This window comes from Lynx rufus, unplaced genomic scaffold (genome assembly GCF_022079265.1).
Source record: "Lynx rufus isolate CCGP_SWC_20201006 ecotype Redwood Valley unplaced genomic scaffold, mLynRuf1.p SCAF_3, whole genome shotgun sequence".
Classification (NCBI taxonomy): domain Eukaryota; kingdom Metazoa; phylum Chordata; class Mammalia; order Carnivora; family Felidae; genus Lynx; species Lynx rufus.
This window is the reverse complement of record NW_025814845.1, coordinates 60,183,288-60,204,848: the sequence shown is the minus strand read 5'-3', so window position 1 is coordinate 60,204,848 and position 21,561 is coordinate 60,183,288. Positions and strand designations below refer to the sequence as shown.

The 21,561-nt window shown below is 34.7% G+C and overlaps 1 protein-coding gene across 3 annotated transcripts in view; it reads left to right on the top strand.

Moving 5' to 3' along the window:
• CNOT6L (CCR4-NOT transcription complex subunit 6 like) overlaps positions 1–21,561 on the top strand; it is a 120,249-nt gene that overhangs the window by 56,555 nt on the left and 42,133 nt on the right. For all 3 annotated transcript variants that reach the window (XM_047091873.1, XM_047091872.1, XM_047091874.1), the window contains exon 5: positions 15,219–15,308. In XM_047091873.1, the coding sequence (XP_046947829.1) occupies positions 15,219–15,308 (90 nt within the window). The remainder of the gene's footprint in view (positions 1–15,218; positions 15,309–21,561) is intronic.

Sequence of the window (21,561 nt, the reverse complement as noted above, 5' to 3'; positions counted from 1 at the left end):
ATCCAGAAGTCAGTTTGTCTAACCTTGCACTAATTACTACATTGTCATAATCATTTTTATGGCTTTATATTAAGACTTTATATATGGTTTGGGAATTCCCTTATGTTTTCCTTTCACAGTGTGGTGGTAGTCTGGCTGTCTTCAATCCCTCATACATAAGAAATAATTTGTTATAGTTTACCAACAATGTTGTTAGAACTTTGGGGCTGCATTGAATGTGTAGGTCAATTCAGGAAGAATTGACTTTGTTTTTATTATAATTATTTTTTATCATTATATTTTAAAATATAATTTATTGTCAAATTGGCTTCCATACAATAATACCCAGTGCTCATCCCAACAAGTGCCCTTCCTCAATGCCCATCACCCACTTTCCCCTCTCCCCCACCCCCCATCAACCCTCAGTTTGTGCTCTGCATTTTTAAGAGTCTCTTATGGTTTGTCTCTCTCCCTCTCTGTTTGTAACTATTTTTTTCCCCTGTCCTTCCCCTATGGTCTTTTTTTAAAGTTTCTCAAGATCCACATATGAGTGAAAACTTATATCTTTCTCTGACTGATTTCACTTAGATTAATATCCTCTAGTCCCATCCACGTTGCTGCAAATGGCAGGATTTCATTCTTTCTCATTGCCAAGTAGTATTCCATCGTATGTATATAAAGCACATCTTCTTTATCCATTCATCAGTTGGACGTTTAAGCTCTTTTTCCATAATTTGGCTGTTGTTGAAAGTGCTGCTATAAACATTGGGATACATGTGCCCCTATTAATCAGCACTCTTATATCCCTTGGATAAATTCCTAGTAGTGCTATTGCTGGATCATAAGGTAGTTCTATTTTTAACTTTTTGAGAATCCTCCACACTGTTTTCCAGAGCAGCTGTACCAGTTTGCATTCCCACCAACAGTGCAAGAGGGTTTCCCATTTCTCCACATCATCGCCAGCATCTATAGTTTCCTGAGTTGTTCATTTTAGCCGCTCTGACCAGTGTGAGGTGGTATCTCAGTGTGGCTTTGATTTATATTTCCCTGATGATGAGTGACATTGAGCATCTTTTTATGTGTCTGTTGGCCATCTGGATATCTTCTTTGGAAAAGTGTCTATTCATGTCTTCTGCCCATTTTTCACTGGATTTATTTATTTTTCGGGTGTGGAGTTTGGTGAGTTCTTTATAGATTTTGGATACCAGCCCTTTATCTGATATGTCCTTTGCAAGTATCTTTTCCCATTCTGTACATTGCCTTTTAGTTTTGTTGATTGTTTCCTTTGCAGTGCAGAAGCTTTTTATCTTGATGAGGTGCCAGTAGTTCATTTTTGCTTTTAATTTCCTTGCCTTTGGAGATGTGTTAAGTAAGAAATTGCTGTGGTTGAGGTCAAAGAGGTTGTTGCCTGCTTTCTCCTCTAGGGTTTTGATGGTTTCCTGTCTCACATTCAGGTTTTTCATCCATTTTGAGTACAGTGTAAGAAAGCAGTCCAGTTTCATTCTTCTGCATGTTGCTATCCATTTCTCCCAGCACTATTTGCTTAAGAGACTGTCTCTTTTCCATTGGATACTCTTTCCTGCTTTGTCAAAGATTAGTTGGCCATGCATTTGTGGGTCCAATTCTGGATTCTCTATTCTATTCCATTGGTCTATGTGTCTGTTTTTGTGCCAGTACCACACTGTCTTGATGATTACAGCTTTGTAGTAGAGGCTAAAGTCTGGGATTGTGATGCCTCCTGCTTTGATTTTCTTCTTCAGTATTGCTTTGGCTATTCGGGGTCTTTTGTGGTTCCATACACGTTTTAGGATTGTTTGTTCTAGCTTTGAGAAGAATGCTGGTGCAGTTTTTTAATTTTAATGTTTATTTATTTTTGAGAGAGAGAGACACAGAGCATGAGTAGGGGAGGAGCGGAGCGAGAGGGAGACACAGAATCCAAAGCAGAGTCCAGGCTCTGAGCTGTCAGCGCAGAGCCTAACGTGGGGCTTGAACCCACGAACCGGCGAGATCATGACCTGAGCCGAAGTCGGACACTTAACCGACTGAGCCACCCAGGCACCCCTGCCGGTGCAATTTTGATTGGGATTGCATTGAATGTGTAGATTGCTTTGGTTAGTATTGACATTTTGACAATATTTATTCTTCCAATCCATGAGCATGAAATGTTTTTCCATTTCTTTGTGTCTTCTTCAATTTCCTTCGTAAGTTTTCTAAGGTTTTCAGCATACAGGTCTTTTAAAGCTTTGGTTAGGTTTATTCCTAGGTATTTTATTGTTCTTGGTGCAGTTGTAAATGGGATCAGTTTCTTGATTTCTGTAAGAATTGACATCTTAATATATTGAGTCTTCCTATCTATGAATTTTGGCATCTTGTCCATTTATTTAGATCTTAGTTAATGTCTTCAAATAAAATTTTATAATTTTCTGCACATCTTTTGTATAGAAATACAAGTACAAGAAATACTTGTATAGAAATACAAGTAAGAAAAACTGATTTATAGTAAAGTTTTTGCCTAATTCTCATCCTTCTTAAAATTTGCCTGCAGATTCCTTTGGGTTTTGTATGCAGGTAATCTTTTAATGTGCTGATGGTGGTTTTGTTTCAAAATCTGATGTGCTTATTTCTGGGTATTTTACTATAATGTTGAGTAGAAGTGTTAATACTGGGTGGGTATGTTTCTATTCCAAATTTTAAAATAAATGCTTCTAATATTTTTCCATTAATAATGATATTTGCTTTATAATTTTTAGTTTTTAGTTTTTTTTTAGAAGTTTTCCTTTTTAAAAAAAAATTTTTTTTTAACTTCTATTTATTATTGAGAGACAGAGAAGACAGCATGAGTGTGAGCGAGGGGCAGAGAGAGGGAGACACAGAATGCAAAGCAGGCTCCAGGCTCCAAGCTGTCAGCACAGAGCCCAACGCGGGGCTCAAAATCACAGATCGTGAGATCACAACCTGAGCTAAAGTCGGACGCTTAACCAGCTGAGCCACCCAGGCGCCCCAAGTTTTCCTTTTTTTAACAAAAAGGTTTATTATTCATTTTTGAGAGGGAGAGAGACAAGCTGGGGAGGGGCAGAGAGAGAGAGAGGGAGACACAGAATCTGAAGCAGGCTCCAGGCTCTGAGCTGTCAGCACAGAGCTCGAAGTGGGTCTTGAACCTACAACTTGTGAGATCATGACCTGAGCCAAAATCAGACACTAAACTGACTGAACCAACCAGGTGCTCTGAAGCTTTCTTCTGTTTCTATTTATGCAAGTGCTGAATTTTATTAAATATTTTTTTCATCGATTATGAAATGATTATTTTTCTCATTTCATAGGTTGAGTTAATAAATTATATCTGTACAGTTTTTACTTTTTATTCCTTTTAAATGTTTTGTTATGTAACCTCTACACCCTCTTTTGGGCTCAAACTTACTACGGTGTGATCAAGAGTCACATGCTTTTCTGACTGAGCCAGCCAGGTGCCCCCATCATTTCCAATTTAACTACCCTTGTCTTACTGTGATAAATCCACCCTGGTGCTTTCATATGCTGGATTTATTTTGATAATATATGTCAAGGACTGTGAAAGCTTGGAGATTTTTACTCTTATAAGCTGATAAGTTAGCCAATTATTGTTTCATGGATAGTGGCAGAAGACAGTGGGACTCCTGGGTCAGAGACAAAGAACATTATGACTTCAAACAATAAGATGGGCCCAACCAGCCACGTGCTGTGCACACAGTGAGTTTGCATTGCACCTGCGTAGTTCAAGTCTATCACTCCAGCACTTTGGAAGGAAGAAGCAAATACTGTAGCAAGCAGCAAAGAGCTAGTCCTGATTCCCCAAAGGGCAAAGAGTTACATGGAAATATTACTATGGTTGCCTTAACCTATCTAGTTTCCAGTATAGCTAGCTATAGAAACTGCTCAGTATCAGACTGATAGGCCTCAGCATCTGTCATACTCACCAAGAATGAAGAGGGAAGTACAGGGTCCCTGGTGGACTGCCTCTCTCCAAAAAATTTCTGTTAGGAATTTTAAATATATGCTCATGAGCAAAATAGACCTGAATAAGATTCTTCCTCTGTCCTCTTTGAAAAGTTTGTATAAGATTCAACTAACATGTTCCTTGAGATAATTCTATAAATTATTCTATAGAGAATAATTGTATAAAGCTGTCACTGCTAGGTGTTTCTTTATGAAACATATTTAATTGCCATCCCAATATATTTGTAGTTAGAAGGATCATTGAGGATTTCTAATTGTTAATGAGTCAGTTTTGTTGGACCATATGTGTAGTATTGGAATTTGTTTGCTTTTTAATTTTTCAAATTTATTTGTATGAAAGTGGTCATAATATATATTTTGTCCACTAGATCAAATTTATTGCTCAGATTTTTTGTCTTTACAAATTTTTGGCTATTTACTCTTTTAGTAATTAAGGTACTTAATGCTAAAATTTCCACTAAAATTGTGGATTTGTTCATTCCCCCATTAGTTCACCCAGCTTTTGCTTTATAGCTTTTGAGATTATTTTATTATGTATACTGTATACCACTATACCTTTTGGTGAACAGAACCTGATATTAGGTAGTGAGCCTCTTCCTCCTTTGTTAGTATTTTCATCCTAGTCTTTTTTTGTCTAATATTACAGCTGGGCAAGTTTTCTTTTGGTTAATGTTTGTCTAATATATCTTTTTTCATCTGTTTACTTTTAACCTTTCTGTGTACTTATGCTTAGGTGTATCTCTTGCAAATAGTATATAGCTGAACTTTGTTGTTAATACATTCTGGCTTTATGTTGTTTTTAATGTGGGTTCAGATCAGTTGCCTCACCTGTATTGTAATTATGAATATTTTTGTGTTATACTATTCTACCTTTTGATATCACCCCCCCCTTTTGCCTTTCTAGAAATATTTTTTTCCTTTTGTCTATATACTTTTATTGCTTTGGAGTTAGTATGTTCTATTTTTAGATGTAGCGATTACTCTTGAAATTATTCCTTAAGTATATTTTTGAAAAAATTAAATTTTTAGCAACTTTTTTACTAAGTTACAATTTATAGTAGTGAAATTCACCCCTTTGGTGAATGTTTTGGTGGATGTTGTTTGTTTATAGTTTCATAACCCTCACCACAATTGAGAAATGGAAGTGTTCTGTCACCCCTCGCTTCATTTGTGTTGCTGAAGTCAACACCTACTCTCATCTACTTTCTATACTATATGGAAACACACACTGTGTAGCCTTTTGAGTCTGGATTCTTTCCTTTAGCATAATGCATTAGAGATTCATCCATGTTGTTGTCTATAACAGTAATTCATTTCTGTTGCTGAGTAGTATTCCATTGTGTGGATGTACAACAGATTTTTATTCACAAATTGAAGGACTTTTGGGTTTCCAGTTAGGGGTGATGAGAAATAAAAGCCCTGTGTAAACATTTAAAGACAAATTTTTGTGTGAAACAAGTTTTTATTTTCCTTGGGTAAATACTTGGGGTGGGATTGCCAGGTTGTATGGTAGATGTATGCTAAACTTCATAAAAAAAACGGTTTTCTGTAAGCAGCTGTATCATTTTGCTTCCTCACCAAAAGTAGGGGAGAATTTTAGTTGCTGTGCATCATTGTCAGCACTTGGTATTATCAATCTCTTAATTTTTGCCATTTTAATAGAATGCAGGGATATTTCATTTATTTCTTTAATAATGATACAATGTGTCTTTTCATGTGTTTATATATCTTGATTCAAGTGTCTATTAACATTGTTTGCTTAGTTTTATTATTGAGTTGCTTTTTTCTAATTACTGATATTTAAGAGTTTATTATATATTCTGGATTCAGATCCTTTTTTAAAATAAGTGTTTTGCAAATATTTTCTCCTAATCTGTGGTTTGTGTTTTCTGTTTCTTTATAGGGCCACTCTCCAACTTTGTGATTATTTTTCACGTTTGCTTTTATACTTCTAGATGCTATACATTTCTACATAAATTATAGAATCAGCTTATTTTTGCAAAATATCCTGCTGACATCTTTTTTGGGATTGTGATGAACATGTAGATCAGTTTGAGGAGATTCAGTATCTTAATCTTGAGATTATGTTTTCCAATCTGTGAATACAGTGTATCTCTTGCGTTTATGTAGGTCTTCTTTATTTCTTTAATGTTATAGTTTTCAGCATGAATATCTTACAAACACTTTGCTATATTTGTACTTATTTGATATTTTTGGTGCTGTTGTAAATGATACTGCTTTCTAAATTTCCAGTTACTCATTGATATTGTAGAATTAAAATGCAACTGATTTTTAAATATGTTGCCCTGTCTCTTGCAACATTTGTAAACATCTACAAAATTCTGTAAATAGACACTGTTTCATTTCTTTCTTTCCCATACAAAGTCTTTTAATTTGTTGCCTTGTATTGGCTAGGACAGTATAAATACATGTGATGATAGTGCACATCCTTGCCTTGTTCTCAATTTTAGGGAAAAGCACTCAGTCTGTCACCATTAATTATATCAGTAAAAAGTTTACAGGTGCATAGGTGCTTTTTCAGGTTATATAAATTTCCTTCTATTTTGCATTTGCTTGAAAGTTTTTATCATTGATGGAAGTTGAATATGGTCAAATACTTTGTGTACAACTTTTGAGATGATCATATAATTTTTCTTTAATTTGTTTATGTGTTGAATTATACTAATGATTTTCAGATGTTGAGCCAACCTCTATTCCCATTTTAAAAACCACTTGAAAAAAAAGCCACTTGGTCTTTATGTATTCTTTTTAATATATTGTTGGATTTTATTTGCTAGTATTTTGTTCAGGATTTATACATTAATGATCATAAGACATATGCTGTAATGCGTTTCTTACAATGTTTTTTATTTGATTTTGGAATACTGGTGACCTCATAAGATGGGTTGGAGAGTGTTACTAACACTTCTAAAGTGTATTTTATTTGTTTATTTTGAGAGAGAGCGTGCACAAGTGGGAGAGGGGCAGAGAAAGAAGGAGAGAGAGAGTCCCAAGCAGGCACTGCACTACCAGTGGGGAGCCTGATGCGTGGGACTTGATCCTTCAAATTGTGAGATCGTGACCTAAGCTAGAAATAAGAGTGAGATGCTTAAAACCTGAGCCACCCGGGTGCCCCAAGTGTTACTAACACTTCTATTTTCTGGAATAGTTTGCATAATAACATTTGTATACTGCTTTCTTAAATTATTGGTAGAATTTTCCAGTAAAACCATATGGTCCTGGAATTTTCTTTGTTGAAAGTTTTTAACTATTAATTCAATTTCTTTCATTGATAAAGGACATTGAGATTATCCCTTTCTTAGTATAACTACTCCAGCTCTCTTTTCTGTTTGCATGGCATACCCTTTTCTATTCTTTTACTTTCATTCTATTTGTATCTTTGAATATATAGTATGTCTTTTATGGACAGCATATAATGGATTATTTTTTATTATTCATTCTGCTAATCTCTGCATTTTAACCAGAGATTAATCCAGTTACATTTAATGTGTTTGCTGATGAGGTAGGATTTTTGTCTGTCATTTTACTGTTTTCTATGTGTTAGGTTCTTCTTGTTCCTCTGTTCCCCGATTAATGCCTTTTTGGTTAAATGAGTATTTTCCAGTGTACCAGTTTAATTCCCTTGTTTCTTTTGCCTATATTATTTTGAGTTATTTTCTTAACGGTTACCTTAGGGATTACAATAAAAATCTTAGTTATAGTAGTCTAATTTGGATTAATAGCAACTTAATTTCAATAATATAAAAAACTTTGCACCTATAGCTCCATTTTCTTCTCATTTATTCTATTATTGTCATAAATATTATCTTTACATATTATATGCCCATCAACATAGATTTATTATTATTGCTGTATGCAGTTGTCTCTTAGGTAGATTAAAAACACTAATTGTATTTATGCTATCTTCATTTATACTTATGTAATTATCTTTATTGGCATTCTTTATTTAATCATATGAATTCAAGTTTCATTTCAGCCTAAAGAAATCCCTTTAGTATTTTCTATAGGACTGATCTAGCCACAAACTCATTCAGTTTTGATTTATCTGGCAATGTCTTAATTTCTCCCTTATCTAAGAAAGATATTTTTGCTAGATATAAAGTTCTTAGTTGACATTTTTTTTCTTTCATCACTTTGAATATGTCATTCTTCTGCCTTTTGACCTCCACAGTTTCTGATGAGAAAATACAGTGTTAATATTATTGTCTGTACATGATGTGTTGCTATTTTCCTGTTAAGATTCTGTTTTTGATTTTCTGTAGTTTTATTATAAGTGTGGATCTCTTTCACTTTATTCTACCTAGAGTTTGTTAAGTTTATTAGATGTGTATATTAATACTTTTCATCAAATTTGGGATGCTCCTGATTATTTTTTCAAATTTTTTTGTTCTTTGCTCGCTTCCTCTTCTGGGTTTCCCATCCTACATAATGTTGGTATACTTCTTGTATGCTGGTATATCTTTAATCTCTGTTCATTTATTTTTCCTTTCTCCCTACCCTCCCCCCCCATTTCTCCCAGACTGTTATAACCTTAGCTGGCCTGTCTTTAAGTTCACAGGTCCTTTCTTCTGCCTATCCACTACTACTCTTGAGTCCTTCTAGTAATTATTTTCATTGTACTTTTCAACTTAATAATTTCTGTTTGGTTTCTTTTTTAATATTTTGATTTTTTTAATGTTTTTATTTTTTCTGGATTTATTGAGATGTAATTGAGATATAACAGTGTAAGTTTAAGGTATACAGTGTATTGATACACTTATATATTGCAAAATGATTATCAGCATACTTGTAGCTAACACCTCCATCTCATCACATAATTACCATGTATTTTTTGTGTTGAGAACTTTTTAAGTTTAACTCTCTTAGCAAGTATATACTACAGTGTAATTAACTATCGTCACCATGCTGTATATTAGGCTCCCAAAACTTGTTAATCTCCTAACTGGACCTTTGTAACCTTTTACCATTATGTCCCCTGCTTCCCTCCCCCCTAGCCACTGGAATCCGCCAGTATGCTTGCTATTTCTCTGAGTTTGGCTTTTATCCAGGTGTTTGCTTAATGTGATTCTTAATGATTTTACTAGTTTGAATCACTGAGATCTGCCCATCTTCAGAAGAATAACAGTCTGTATTATCAGGGTAGACAGTGCTTATAGGAAAATGTAGCAGTAACCAAGAGAAGAGATGAGGTTGCTTCATTCTTTTTATCTTCCTGATTCTGTTTCCCTGTGCTTACTCTTTTCTCAGCTGGAGGTGACTATCCCTGAAAATTCCTCAATTGTTCTTATGCTGTCAGAAGTGGTTTTTTTGTTTTGTTTTTCCTGAAAGATTTTCTTAATGCATTGTGGTTCTTTAAGTGGCTATCTTGGTAACACCAAATGTTGTATGTCAACTGAATGATCTTACATGAGTATCCACATTTATTGTCAGAAGAGATGTGAACTTTGTCTTGGCCTAAATTTTAGGAAAGTCAGTCCCAAAGCTGATATAACAAACGTGAAACCTGTCCTATTTCCTTCCTGTTCCTGCACTTTGCTGAAAAATAATAGAAGTTATTGCTTTTTAAAATTTGTGTTTATTTACCTAGTTTTAGAAGAGCTACTTTTTTTTGAGGTATAATTGACATACAGTAATACTGTTAGTTTCAGGTATACATCATAGTGATCTGAAATCTTTATACATTATGAAATGATCCCCATGATAAGTCATTACCATTGATTGCCATACAAGGTATTATATTATTGGCTGTATTCTCTATGATGTACATTACATTCCCATGACTTATTTTGTAACTGGAAATTTGCTCCTTTTAATCCCCTTCATCTATTCTGCCTGCCCTTAATCCCTCCCACCTCTGGTAACCAATAGTTTCTTTCTGATATCTGTGTGTTTCTGTTTTTTCTTTAAGTTTTATTATCCAAGTATACTTGACATACAATGTTATATTAGTTTCAGGTGTACAGCTTGGGGATTTGACAATTGTGCACATTACATGATACTCACCACGGTAAATGTGACTCTCTGTCACCATACAAGGTTATTGCAGTGTTATTGACTACATTCCCTATAGTGTACTTTTCGTCTCTGTGATCTCCTTGTTTTACAACGAGAGGTGTAACCTCTGAATCTCCTTCATTGATGTTTCCTCCCACTCACCCAGCTCCCCTCTGGAAACCAGCAGTTCTTTGTATATAAAGGTCTGTTTTTGTTTGTGTGTTCTTCATTTTTTTCAGATTCCACATATAAGTTAAATCCTATGGTATTTTTATTTTTGTCTGACTTACTTCACTTAGCATAATGCTCTCTAGATCCTTCCATGTTGTCTTAAATGGGAAACTTTCATTTTTAATGGGTAAATAATATTTCATTGCCTACGCATACCAATTTTTTTTATTTGTAGATGGATAGTTTGTTTCCATATCTCAGCTATTATAAATAATGCTACAGTGAACATACAGGTGCATATATCTTGTTGATGTTTTTGTTTTCTATTTGGTTACTTTTTGTGATTTTGATTTCTTTTTTGATATTCTTTGTTGAGACATCATTGTCATACTTTCTTTAGATATGGTTTTCTTTAGCTCTTTGAACATATTAAAATAGGTTTTGAAAGACTTGTAGTATAGTCCTCAGGTACAGTTTTTATTATCCTCAGAGACAGTTTCTATTCATTGTTTCCACCCCCCGTTATAAGACATACTCTTGTTTCTTTGCATCCTTTGTAATTGCATTAAGAACTGGGACATTTTAAATAATGTGGCAACTCTGAAATTATGATACCTCCTGTTCCCAGGGTTATTTGTTGTTTGTTCCTTTAGTGACTTTCAGAACTAATTCTGTAAATTTCATATTTTTTTCTATCATGTAATTATATTGAAATCTCTCTTCAGTTTAGTGTTCAGTTAATGCTTAGGCATAGATCTTTTAAAGTTCCTGGAACCAGTGAATCTTCCAATCTTGGCCACGTGGCTCTTTGTGTGTTTTGGGAAATGCTTTCAATAATCAGCCAAGAAGTATACCACTCTGCCTTAGCCTTTACTTCTTACTTGTGCACAGCCTCAAGATCAGGAAAAGGTGAAAGTGCACTATTTTTTGGTCTCTCATAAGCATATGCAGAGCCCCCCACAGTTATGGTCTCCTAGAGTACCTGGAATATGTCAGAGCTTTTCAAACTCTTTTTTTTAATTTTTAATGTTTGTTTATTTTTGAGCAAGAGACAGAGTGTGAGCCGGGAAGGGGCAGAGAGAGAGAGAGAGAGGGAGACTCAGAATCCGAAACAGGCTCCAGGCTCTGAGCTGTCAGCACAGAGTCTGATGTGGGGCTTGAATATACGAACTGTGAGACATGACCTGAGCCGAAGTTGGAAGCTTGACAGATTGAGCCACCCAGGTGCCCCTATCAGAGCCTTTCAGAACCCTTATTGAGCTCTTATCCCAAGCTTTTCTTAAGCATTTAGGTTAGTCTGTTGTTTGCCTTACCTGTTTCTATGACCTCAGGCAGCCATAAGTTAGCATAAGTAAGCATTTACCAGTAATGGTTTCCTCAAACATGCCTTAACACTCTCCACTACCCTTCATTCAGGTTGAAGGCTTTTAGCACTTGGCAAGAGTCAAGGAACCACTACCAAAGAAGTCAGAGATAAATGACTAGTCATTTAAATGAGGCTTTGAAAGGCTGGAGCTCAATTTTGGTTGCTTCAGTGGTTGCCAAGCTGCCCTGGCAGTGAGGGACCAGAAGTTATCTAAACCCCCAAAATTACTGTCTTCACTGCTGTTCTGCCCTTTTGTTCTTATGAAGGGGCAAATTTTTGGAAGTTCTTAGTCTGCCATTTTTGGCTTCATTTTCTATCCATTTCTGTTTTCAATGAGGGGTGGTATTTTCTGTCTTTCAAGGAATTTGTCATTTTTTTTTCTAAGTTGTTGAACCTAAGGACCTAAAGTTTTCTTAATATTCCTTATCCTCCTAATGCCTCAAGGCATTAAAGAGGGCTGTTTCCTAATCTTTAATTCTTGATATTGGTGAGTTGTGTCTTTTTTTTTCCTTCTGATCAAATGTAGGTTTATCAAAAATTTTTTGCCTCTTTTTCAAAGTATCATGCTTTGGATTTGGTAGTAGTCTCTTGTTTTTCTGTTATAAATTTTATTGATGTCTCCTCTTTGTTGTTCCTTCTTTCTGTTTTCTTTGGCATTCGTTTGCTCATTTTTTAGATTCTTAATTTGGAAGTTAAGTCATTGCTTTTAGATCTTATTTTCTAAAATAAAGCTTAATCCTATAAATTTCCCTCTAGACACTAACTTAGGTACATCATACAAATTTTGATGATGTATTTTCATTTTAGTTCAGTTAAATTTCCTTGTGACTTTCTCTTTGACCCATAGATTACTTAGAAGTGTATAATGTTTAATTTCTTTTTTTTTTTTAATTCTTTTAATGTTTATTTTTGAGAGAGAGAGAGAACGAGAGCGAGCAGGGGAGGGCAGAGAGAGGGAGATTCAGAATCCGAAGTAGGCTCCAGGCTCTGAGCTGTCCACACAAAGCCATTGAGGGACTTGAACTCACAAATCATGAGATCATGACCTGAGCTGAAATTGGCTTAACCAACTGAGCCACCCAGGTGCCCCATTTTGTGTGTGTGTGTGTGTGTGTGTGTGTGTGTGTGTGTGTGTGTGTGTGATGTCTAATTTCAAAATACCTGGAGTTTTTTTAGTTCTCTGTTGTTGATTTCTAGTTTTATTATGGTCAGTATGCTTTGGTTTTACTTCTTTTAAACATGTCACAGTTTGTTTTCTAGCCCAGAAAATGGTGTCTTGGTAAATGTTTGTGTACACTTGAAAAGATCATGTATTTTCCTCTGTATGAGTATAGTATTATATAAATATCGTCATATCGGTTGACAGGTTTTTCTCATTTCCATCTCTACTGACTTTCTGTTTACTTTTTCTGTTGATAACTAGTGGAGGAGTGTTGAAGTCTTAAATACCATTTTGCAGTCTTGGGAGATACTATTCCACTCTATTCCAGCTTCCATTCTTGCTAATGAATTTTATTACCATTACCGTGTTTGTTTTGTTTTGTTTTTAAGTAGCTGGTTATTTTCCCCAAAGGGTTTTAAAGCTTTCTATTTACAGTTGTCCTTCACAAGTTTGCCGTACAATGTAAAATGAAATCCTTTCATGTACTTCTTTCTGTACGTTGTGCTTCTTCTGTCAGTTTATTCATTCTTTAAAAATTATCTTGTGAAAGTTTGCAGCCTTTTTCTATTTAAGTAATGTGTCTTCTCACTTCTCTTTAAACTGTCTTTCCAACAGGACTTGTTTCCTGTTGGCTGTCGTATGTCAGAATCTAAATTTTTTTTCCAGTTTTCTTGTTTTTATCTCCTGTTGCCTTTGGGTTTTCCCAAAGGACTCCGAGCTTCTAGTTCTGTTTACCATAATCATCTGTTATTATACAGAAACAATACTGATGTGATTGCATGATGTGGAAGGGGAGGAAGAGTCCTATAGTTTTATGATTAGGTCTCAGTCCCATTAAAAATGGGCCTGAATTAGATCTCCTTCCTGCTCTCTCCACCCCAAATTAGGCTAGAGAGGGCTGGAGTGTTGGGTATTTACCTAACATTAAATGGTAAAACTTCACCTGATTATACTCGTAAAATAGTTTGCCTTGCATGCAGGACTTGTTAAGGAGAGCATTAATCTTCCTACCAGAAGCATAAGGGGAATTTTTATCCAGTCTTTATATTAAAAACCTGGTCGGTCTCCTGGAAGTAAAACTCAGAGAATGTTGGATATTCCTAAGACTGTGTTCCTTCTTGACTTTTTAATTCTCTAGTTAATGTCTTCCAAGCCTCTGACAATTTGTCAATTATGATTTAACCTGTTTCAGCTATTACTAATTCCATTTCTGGGCTTCTTTATCTGGACTTTAGCTGCCACTAGGCTGTGATTCTCTGTATGTGCCTGTTTGTGTTTAGGGCAGCAGTTTGCCTTATGATCTTAACTGTGGGGACAGAGTGACAACTTCCAGCTTCTTTCTTTAGATGTTGAGCTAGAAACCCAAGGCCTATTCTCTGTTTCTAGAGCTCCAACTTAATATATGTTAAGATTTTTTATTTTTATTTTTTTTTAAAGTTTATTTACTTAATTTGAGAGAGAGCAGCAAGCATGACCAGGGAGAAGGTCAGAGAGAGAGAGAGAAAGAAGAGAATCCCAAGCAGGCTCTGAGCTGTCAGTGTGCAGCCTGGTGAAGGGCTCAGTCTCACAAACCATGAGATCATGATCTGACTGGAAATCACAAGTTGGACACTCAACTGACTGAGATACCCACGCACCCCAAGATTTCTTATTCTAACTCACATATTTTTACTGTTTCATATTTTATATCTTTCTCTTATTGATGCATTTTGGGTAGTTTCTTTGAATGTATTTTTTCTGTTCAACAATTTTATTTTTAGCTATAATCTACTGCCTAACTCATTGACCATGATTTTTTTTGCCAGTACTTTGAGTATATGTACTAAACTACCCAAATATTTTAGTATGCACCTTGACTGACTGATTCATTCATTCGAATGAATACATTCATTCGAATGAATACAGGACTATTTGTCTTTCAGTTAGAATATTGTCTTCAAAGATAAACAGAACTTATAAAGGTTAATTCATTGTGCTGATTTGTGATAGTACTTCAGAATTGACTAAGTTTAGTATATATGTTTACATATATAGGTGGTTTTGGCAAACAAATTGTAGGTAGCTAGTATAAACAGTGAAATCTGGAAAGAAATAACTTTTCTGAAATTTTTCTTTATGACTGTCTTAAAGTATTTCTTTAAATTCACATAATTTCTGGGGCGCCTGGGTGGCGCAGTCGGTTAAGCGTCCGACTTCAGCCAGGTCACGATCTCGCGGTCTGGGAGTTCGAGCCCCGCGTCGGGCTCTGGGCTGATGGCTCAGAGCCTGGAGCCTGTTTCCAATTCTGTGTCTCCCTCTCTCTCTGCCCCTCCCCCGTTCATGCTCTGTCTCTCTCTGTCCCAAAAATAAATAAACGTTGAAAAAAAAAATTAAAAAAAAAAATAAATAAATTCACATAATTTCTTAAAATTAATGCAACATTAAATACTGTAACATTCACTTTAGAAAATTAGTATTTTGTTTTATTGCATACATTTGTCTGGTCCTAACAATTGCAAGTCTTACAGATTTTATTTTTGTATTCTGATTTAGGCAATCCTTTATCACAGGATATTCTCAATTTATACCAGGACCCAGATGGAACCCGAAAGCTACTGAACTTCATGCTTGACAATCTTGCAGGTAAGTCTTAATGAACGAAATAGTGAACTCAACATGTATTACTGCTAGCTTATATGTCACATGTTGCTTAAGAGCATCTGACCTTTTTTTTTTTTTTTATAACTTTTTACAATTTTGGAGTTATTATATTTCATGGTAGTGGGACAATCTTTTCATATACCGAGTACTTTCTATTTACCAAGCAATATGTTACGAGCTTTAGTTATATTATTTAATCTCTCTAAAGAACCTAGGAGGTAGGAATTTTTACTGGTTGCACAGATGCAAGTTCTGAGATTCAGAGAATAAAATGTGATTTTCCCAAATTACACAGCTGGTTAATGCTGGAGCTGTGAACACAAGATTCTCTTGATCACAGGTACATAGTTATTAATTGTAAGCAGATTACATGGATCCCACACACTGTACACATTTTTTTGTGAACAAAATTACTAGTTTGATTCACTACACATTCGGGGAAATTTTGCAAGCAGGATTTTGATTAAGAACACCAAATGTATCTGACTAAAATAGTTGTATTCCAAATAGAAATTTTTAAAAAAAAAATTTTTTTTTTTTCAACGTTTATTTATTTTTGGGACAGAGAGAGACAGAGCATGAACGGGGGAGGGGCAGAGAGAGAGGGAGACACAGAATCGGAAGCAGGCTCCAGGCTCTGAGCCATCAGCCCAGAGCCTGACGCGGGGCTCGAACTCGCGGAGCACGAGATCGTGACCTGGCTGAAGTCGGACGCTTAACCGACTGCGCCACCCAGGCGCCCCTTTAATTTTTTTTAACATTTATTTATTTTTGAGACAGAGAGAGACAGAGCATGAACGGGGGAGGGGCAGAGAGAGAGGGAGACACAGAATCGGAAGCAGGCTCCAGGCTCTGAGCCATCAGCCCAGAGCCTGATGCGGGGCTCGAACTCGCGGACCGCGAGATCGTGACCTGGCTGAAGTCGGACGCTCAACCGACTGCGCCACCCAGGCGCCCCCTTTTTTTTTTTTAATTTTTTTTTTTTTTTTAGAAATTTTTTTAATATAAGAAGTCTATTAAGTATTGGACTTAAAACTTGTTTTTGCTTAAGCACTCAAAATATGAGTAAATGTATAGATGCTTGAATTCAGATATTTTTCTTGGAATAATGTCTTTCTAAAATACAGAATCCCAAACAGAGACATCTAGATTCCAGCATCAGGCCATCATCACAATATGTTGTCTATACTTTTTTTAATTATCTCCATCATAGAAGACACCTACGTAAAAATTTTTTCAAAATGGTGATATTTACAATAATGTAAAACCAAATTAATATCATCGCAAATATTTTTGGCTTATAAAAACTAAAGTCGATTGATGAGAGATAATAAACTTGAGAGGTTCTTTCAGTAACAAATTAAGACTAGCTAAAAGTTTAATTCAGCTGTATATATAGTATGTGTACACTAATTCCTTTTTGCTTTAAAAATACAATTCTCCTTTGTCAATATAGATGTAGCCACTTGACCCAGTCATATGGCATGTGTTGGGGTTTGTGTGTATATAATTTTTTAGGAGGTCTTCAGTGCTTTAGATACGAGTCATTGTTGGCATATATGTTGCAGACATCTTCTCCCATGCTCTTGTTTGCCTTTCCACTTTCTTAATTTGTTTTTTGATGAACAGAAAACATTTTAACATAATTGAATTTATTGAGCTTTTCTATTATGGTATTGCTTTTGTGTCCTTTTTAAGAATTTTTCCCTACCCCAAGCTAAGAATATATTTTCCTATATCTAAAAACTTCATTTTTTACTTGTAACATTTAGAGCTATCATCTTCTAGAATTGAAATTTGTATATCGTAGGAGTCTATATTCATAACTTTTCCATTTGACTTTGAGCCTTTTATGGGAAAGACTGTCCTTTCATTACTGTATTTTAGTGCCATCTTTGTGATAAATTGTCATTGTATGGGTTTATTTCTGGGGTTTTGTATTCTCTATTTAATTCTGTCTTTATGATAATATAACAGTGTCTTTAATTATGGTATTTTTATAAGATATCTTAAGATTCAGTAGAGTAAGCCTTCCATCTTGATTTGATTCTAAAATCTAAGCTAGTTTTGCCCCCATCCTTCTTTACCCTGTATTTTCATTAAAATTATTAGAATTGGCTTTTCAGGTTTCTCCCCTCCCCCAAAATATAGGAATTTAGGTTGAGATTATTGCTTTGGAAAAAATTGACCTGTTTACAACACTGGATCTTCTAATCTAGCAGTGTTGAATATTCTTTCATTTATTGTGCTTTCTCTAATTTCTCTTGATAGAGTTTTAGGTTTCTGTGTAGTATTCTTTACATTTCTTATTACATTTATTCTAGGTATTGAGTTTTTTGATGCTCTCATAAATGGTCTTTTTTTTTTTTTTTAACGTTTATTTTTGAGACAGAGAGAGACAGAGCATGAATGGGGGAGGGTCAGAGAGAGGGAGACACAGAATCTGAAACAGGCTCCAGGCTCTGAGCTGTCAGCACAGAGCCCGACGCAGGGCTCAAACTCACGGACCGTGAGATCATGACCTGAGCCAAAGTCGGCCGCTTAACCAACTGAGCCACCCAGGCGCCCCATAAATGGTCTTTTTGAAAATGAATCTCAGTAAAATGATTATTGCTCATTTATGGAATACAGTTGGGTTTTGTGTATTTATTGGTATTCAGACACCTTGCTAAACACTTGAAAGTGCCTTTGATAAATACATATTCAGCCATTTCACTAAAATCTTTTTAATCCTAAGGTATTTTTATTTTAATTCTACAATTGTGTCATTGCACATAACAACACTTTCATTACTCTCTAATTCTTATCTTTATTTCTTTTTCTTGCCTTATTGTACTTGCTAAGATCTTTAGTAGGTGCTAACAGTAGTGATAATTTGTCTAATTTCAAAATTTATTAGCTTTTTGAAATTATGATTAAGTATGGCATTCACTGTAGTTTTTATATATATCAGATTAAGGAAGTTCTATTCCTAGAGTTTTTCATTTTTTAATATGAACAAATGTTAAATACTATCAAATGCTTTTTTTCCTTAAGATGAGAATATGTTTTCTGGCCTTTATGCTGTTAATTTGGTAAATGCATTGATTTTAATGCTATACCACCTTTGTATTAAATTCAAGTAGGTTGCAGTATAGTATTATCCTTTTTATATATCCCTTTATTCAGTTAGCTAATATTTTACTTAGGATTTTTTGCATGTAAGTTTAAGAGAGATCGATCAATAATTTTCCTTTCTTCAATATTCTTGTCAGGTTTTAGTATAAAGATTATACAGGCATCACAAAATTTATTTTCTGTTAATTGGAAGAGAATATTTATGATTGGTGTTTCTTAAATGTATGGTAGAATACATCAGAGTCTGGGGTTTCTTTGAAGGAAGTTTTCAATTGCTGATTTAGTTTCTTTAATAACTATAGTCCTGTTCCGATACTCCATTTATCAGTTTCTGAAAGTTGTATTTTTTTGGTAATTTTCCCATTTTATCTAAATCTTAATTTTTAAAAAAATCTTCAAATTTATTTACATGAAGTTCAGAATATCTTTTAATGTTTATTTGATAGTGTTGTCTCTTTTTCATATTCCAGATATTAGTTATTTGTGTTGCTTTTATTTACTTCATGCATAGTCTTGCCTGCAGGTATTTAGCAATATTTCTTTGGGGGGGGAAAAAAGAGCCAATTTTTAGTTTTACTAATACTCTTTTATTATTTTTTTTAATATCAGAGATTAAAAATTTTTTTTAAATGTTTATTTTCAGGAGAGGGAGAGAGAGAGAGAGACAGGGAGATGGGAAGAGAGAGACAGAGACAGAGAGAGAGAGAGAAAGAGAGAGAGAGAGAGAATGAGCCAACGAGCGAGCAGGGGAGGGGCAGAGCCAGAGGGAGACAGAATCCAAAGCAGGCTCCAGGTTCTGAGTTGTCAGCACAGAGCCCAATGCAGGGCTCCAACTTGACCTGAGCCAAAGTTGAATACTTGATGAGCCATCCAGGTGCCCCTGATATCAGTGTTTTTTTAAATCTTTATTCCTTGGACTTTCATCTACTGTTATTTTTTCTAACCTTTTAACATCTAAATCATTAACTTTTATACTTTGTTTTTTTCCCAAAGTATTTATTTATAAATCTCTCTTTAAATCTGGCTTTTAGCTGCATTCTTCAGGTTTCAATTTGTATTGATTTTTTATCATTCAGTTCCGTATATTATCTAATAGCTCTCATCATTGTTTCTTAGATTAATCACTTAGAAATTTCCTTATTTCTAGGAGATGTTTGATTTGTCATTGGTTCCTACCTTAATTCCATTGTGATCAGAGAGTAATTTATTTAAAAAAATTTAAAGATTTTATTTATTAGGCAGCATATGCTTAATTTTTCTAAGTGTTATGTATGCACTTAAACAGAATGTACATTCTGTACTTATTTGGTGCTGCATTCCATATATATTAAAGTTTATTAATTGCCTGAATATGTCATACTTGATAATTACTGATTTTTATTCATTAGTGACAGCTGTGTTAAGATTTCCCGTTTTGATTATAGATTTGTTTATTTTTTATGTCTCTTGCAGGGATCAAAAGGATTGATTCTTTTATCATGTAATGGCCTTCTTTGTTCCTAGTATTTCTTTTTTTTTTTTTTTTACTTTTTTTTTTTTTTTTTAACGTTTATTTATTTTTGAGACAGAGACAGAGCATGAACAGGGGAGGGGCAGAGAGAGAGGGAGACACAGAATCTGAAACAGGCTCCAGGCTCTGAGCTGTCAGCACAGAGCCTGACGCGGGGCTCGAACTCACAGACTGTGAGATCATGACCTGAGCCAAAGTCGGACGCTTAACCGACCAAGCCACCCAGGTGCCCCTGTTCCTAGTAGTTCTTATTAATTACATATAGTGAGGGTTTATTTTCATATATCTTATCTTTTTGGTTATTTGTAATGTTTACCAGCTCATTATGTACTTCTCATTACTTTATTAATATAGCTATATGAAAATAGCTATGCAAATTCTTTTTGGTTAAAATTTGCACAGTATATCTTTTTCTCTTATGTTTAATGTTCTGTTTCCTTATATCTTAGTAATTCTGTCTTATTTTGGGTTTATTTTTTTTCTTGTTTTTGAAGTGAAAACTTAGATTTTTTATTTTAAATCCTTTCTATTTATAAATCCAAGTATGTAGCATTATGTATTTCCCTCTCAGAACTACTTGAGCTGCACCCCGCAAATTTTGATATGTTGTATTTTCATTTTCATTCTGTTTAATGTGTTTTTTTAAATTTCCTTTGAGACTTCCTCTTTCATTCATGGGTTATTTAGAATGTGTTGTTAAATTTTCTGTTCTTTTTGTTACTCTTCTTTGATTCCAGTTTGGGACCAGTTGGAAAACATATTCTGCATTATTTCAGTTCTTCTAAGTTTACTGGTGTTTGTTTCATTGTTTCATTCTTGGCTAATGTTACATGGGTGCTTGAAAAAGCAAATATTCTGTAGTTGTTGGTGGATTGTTCTATAAATGTAAACTATGTTAGTTGGTGGTGATGTTCCACTCTTTTATATCTTTTCTAAATTTTCTGTCTAGTATTCTTATTATCAAATACTGACATTATAGTGTTGAACTCCCCAACTGTAATTGTAGAGATGTCTGTTTCTACTTTCAGCCCTGGCAGTATTATGTATTTGAAGGTACATTGTTTGGTGTATACATATTTAGAATTACTACATAGTCTTGCTGAATTGAACCTTTTATTATTAAGTAACAACCTTCTTTTTCTAGTATTTTCTTTGCTCTTAAGTCTGTGTGTCCGATGTAAATGTAACCACCTACTTTTTTTGTTGTTGTTTCTTCCTAGCATGGTGTTTCTTTTTCCATTGTCTTTCAGCTTTACTATGTTGTTGTATTTGACATAAGTTTCTTATAGACAACATATAGTTGAGTCATGTGTCTGCCCCACAAGAGTCTGCTGTTTTAATTTGTATATTTAGATCATTGCATTTTAAATAATTGGCAATAGAGGTCCCTGGGTGACTCAGTCCCTTAAGCATCTGGCTCTTAATCTTGATTTAGGTCATGATCTTGCATTTCCTGAGATTGAGCCCCCAGTCATGAGGCTCTGCACTGATAGCACGCAGCTTATTGGGATTCTCTCTCTCCCTTCCTCTCTCTGTACCTTCCTGTGCACGTTCTCTCTCTCTCTTTCTCAAAATAAATAAACTTAAAAAATAATTATTGATATGTAG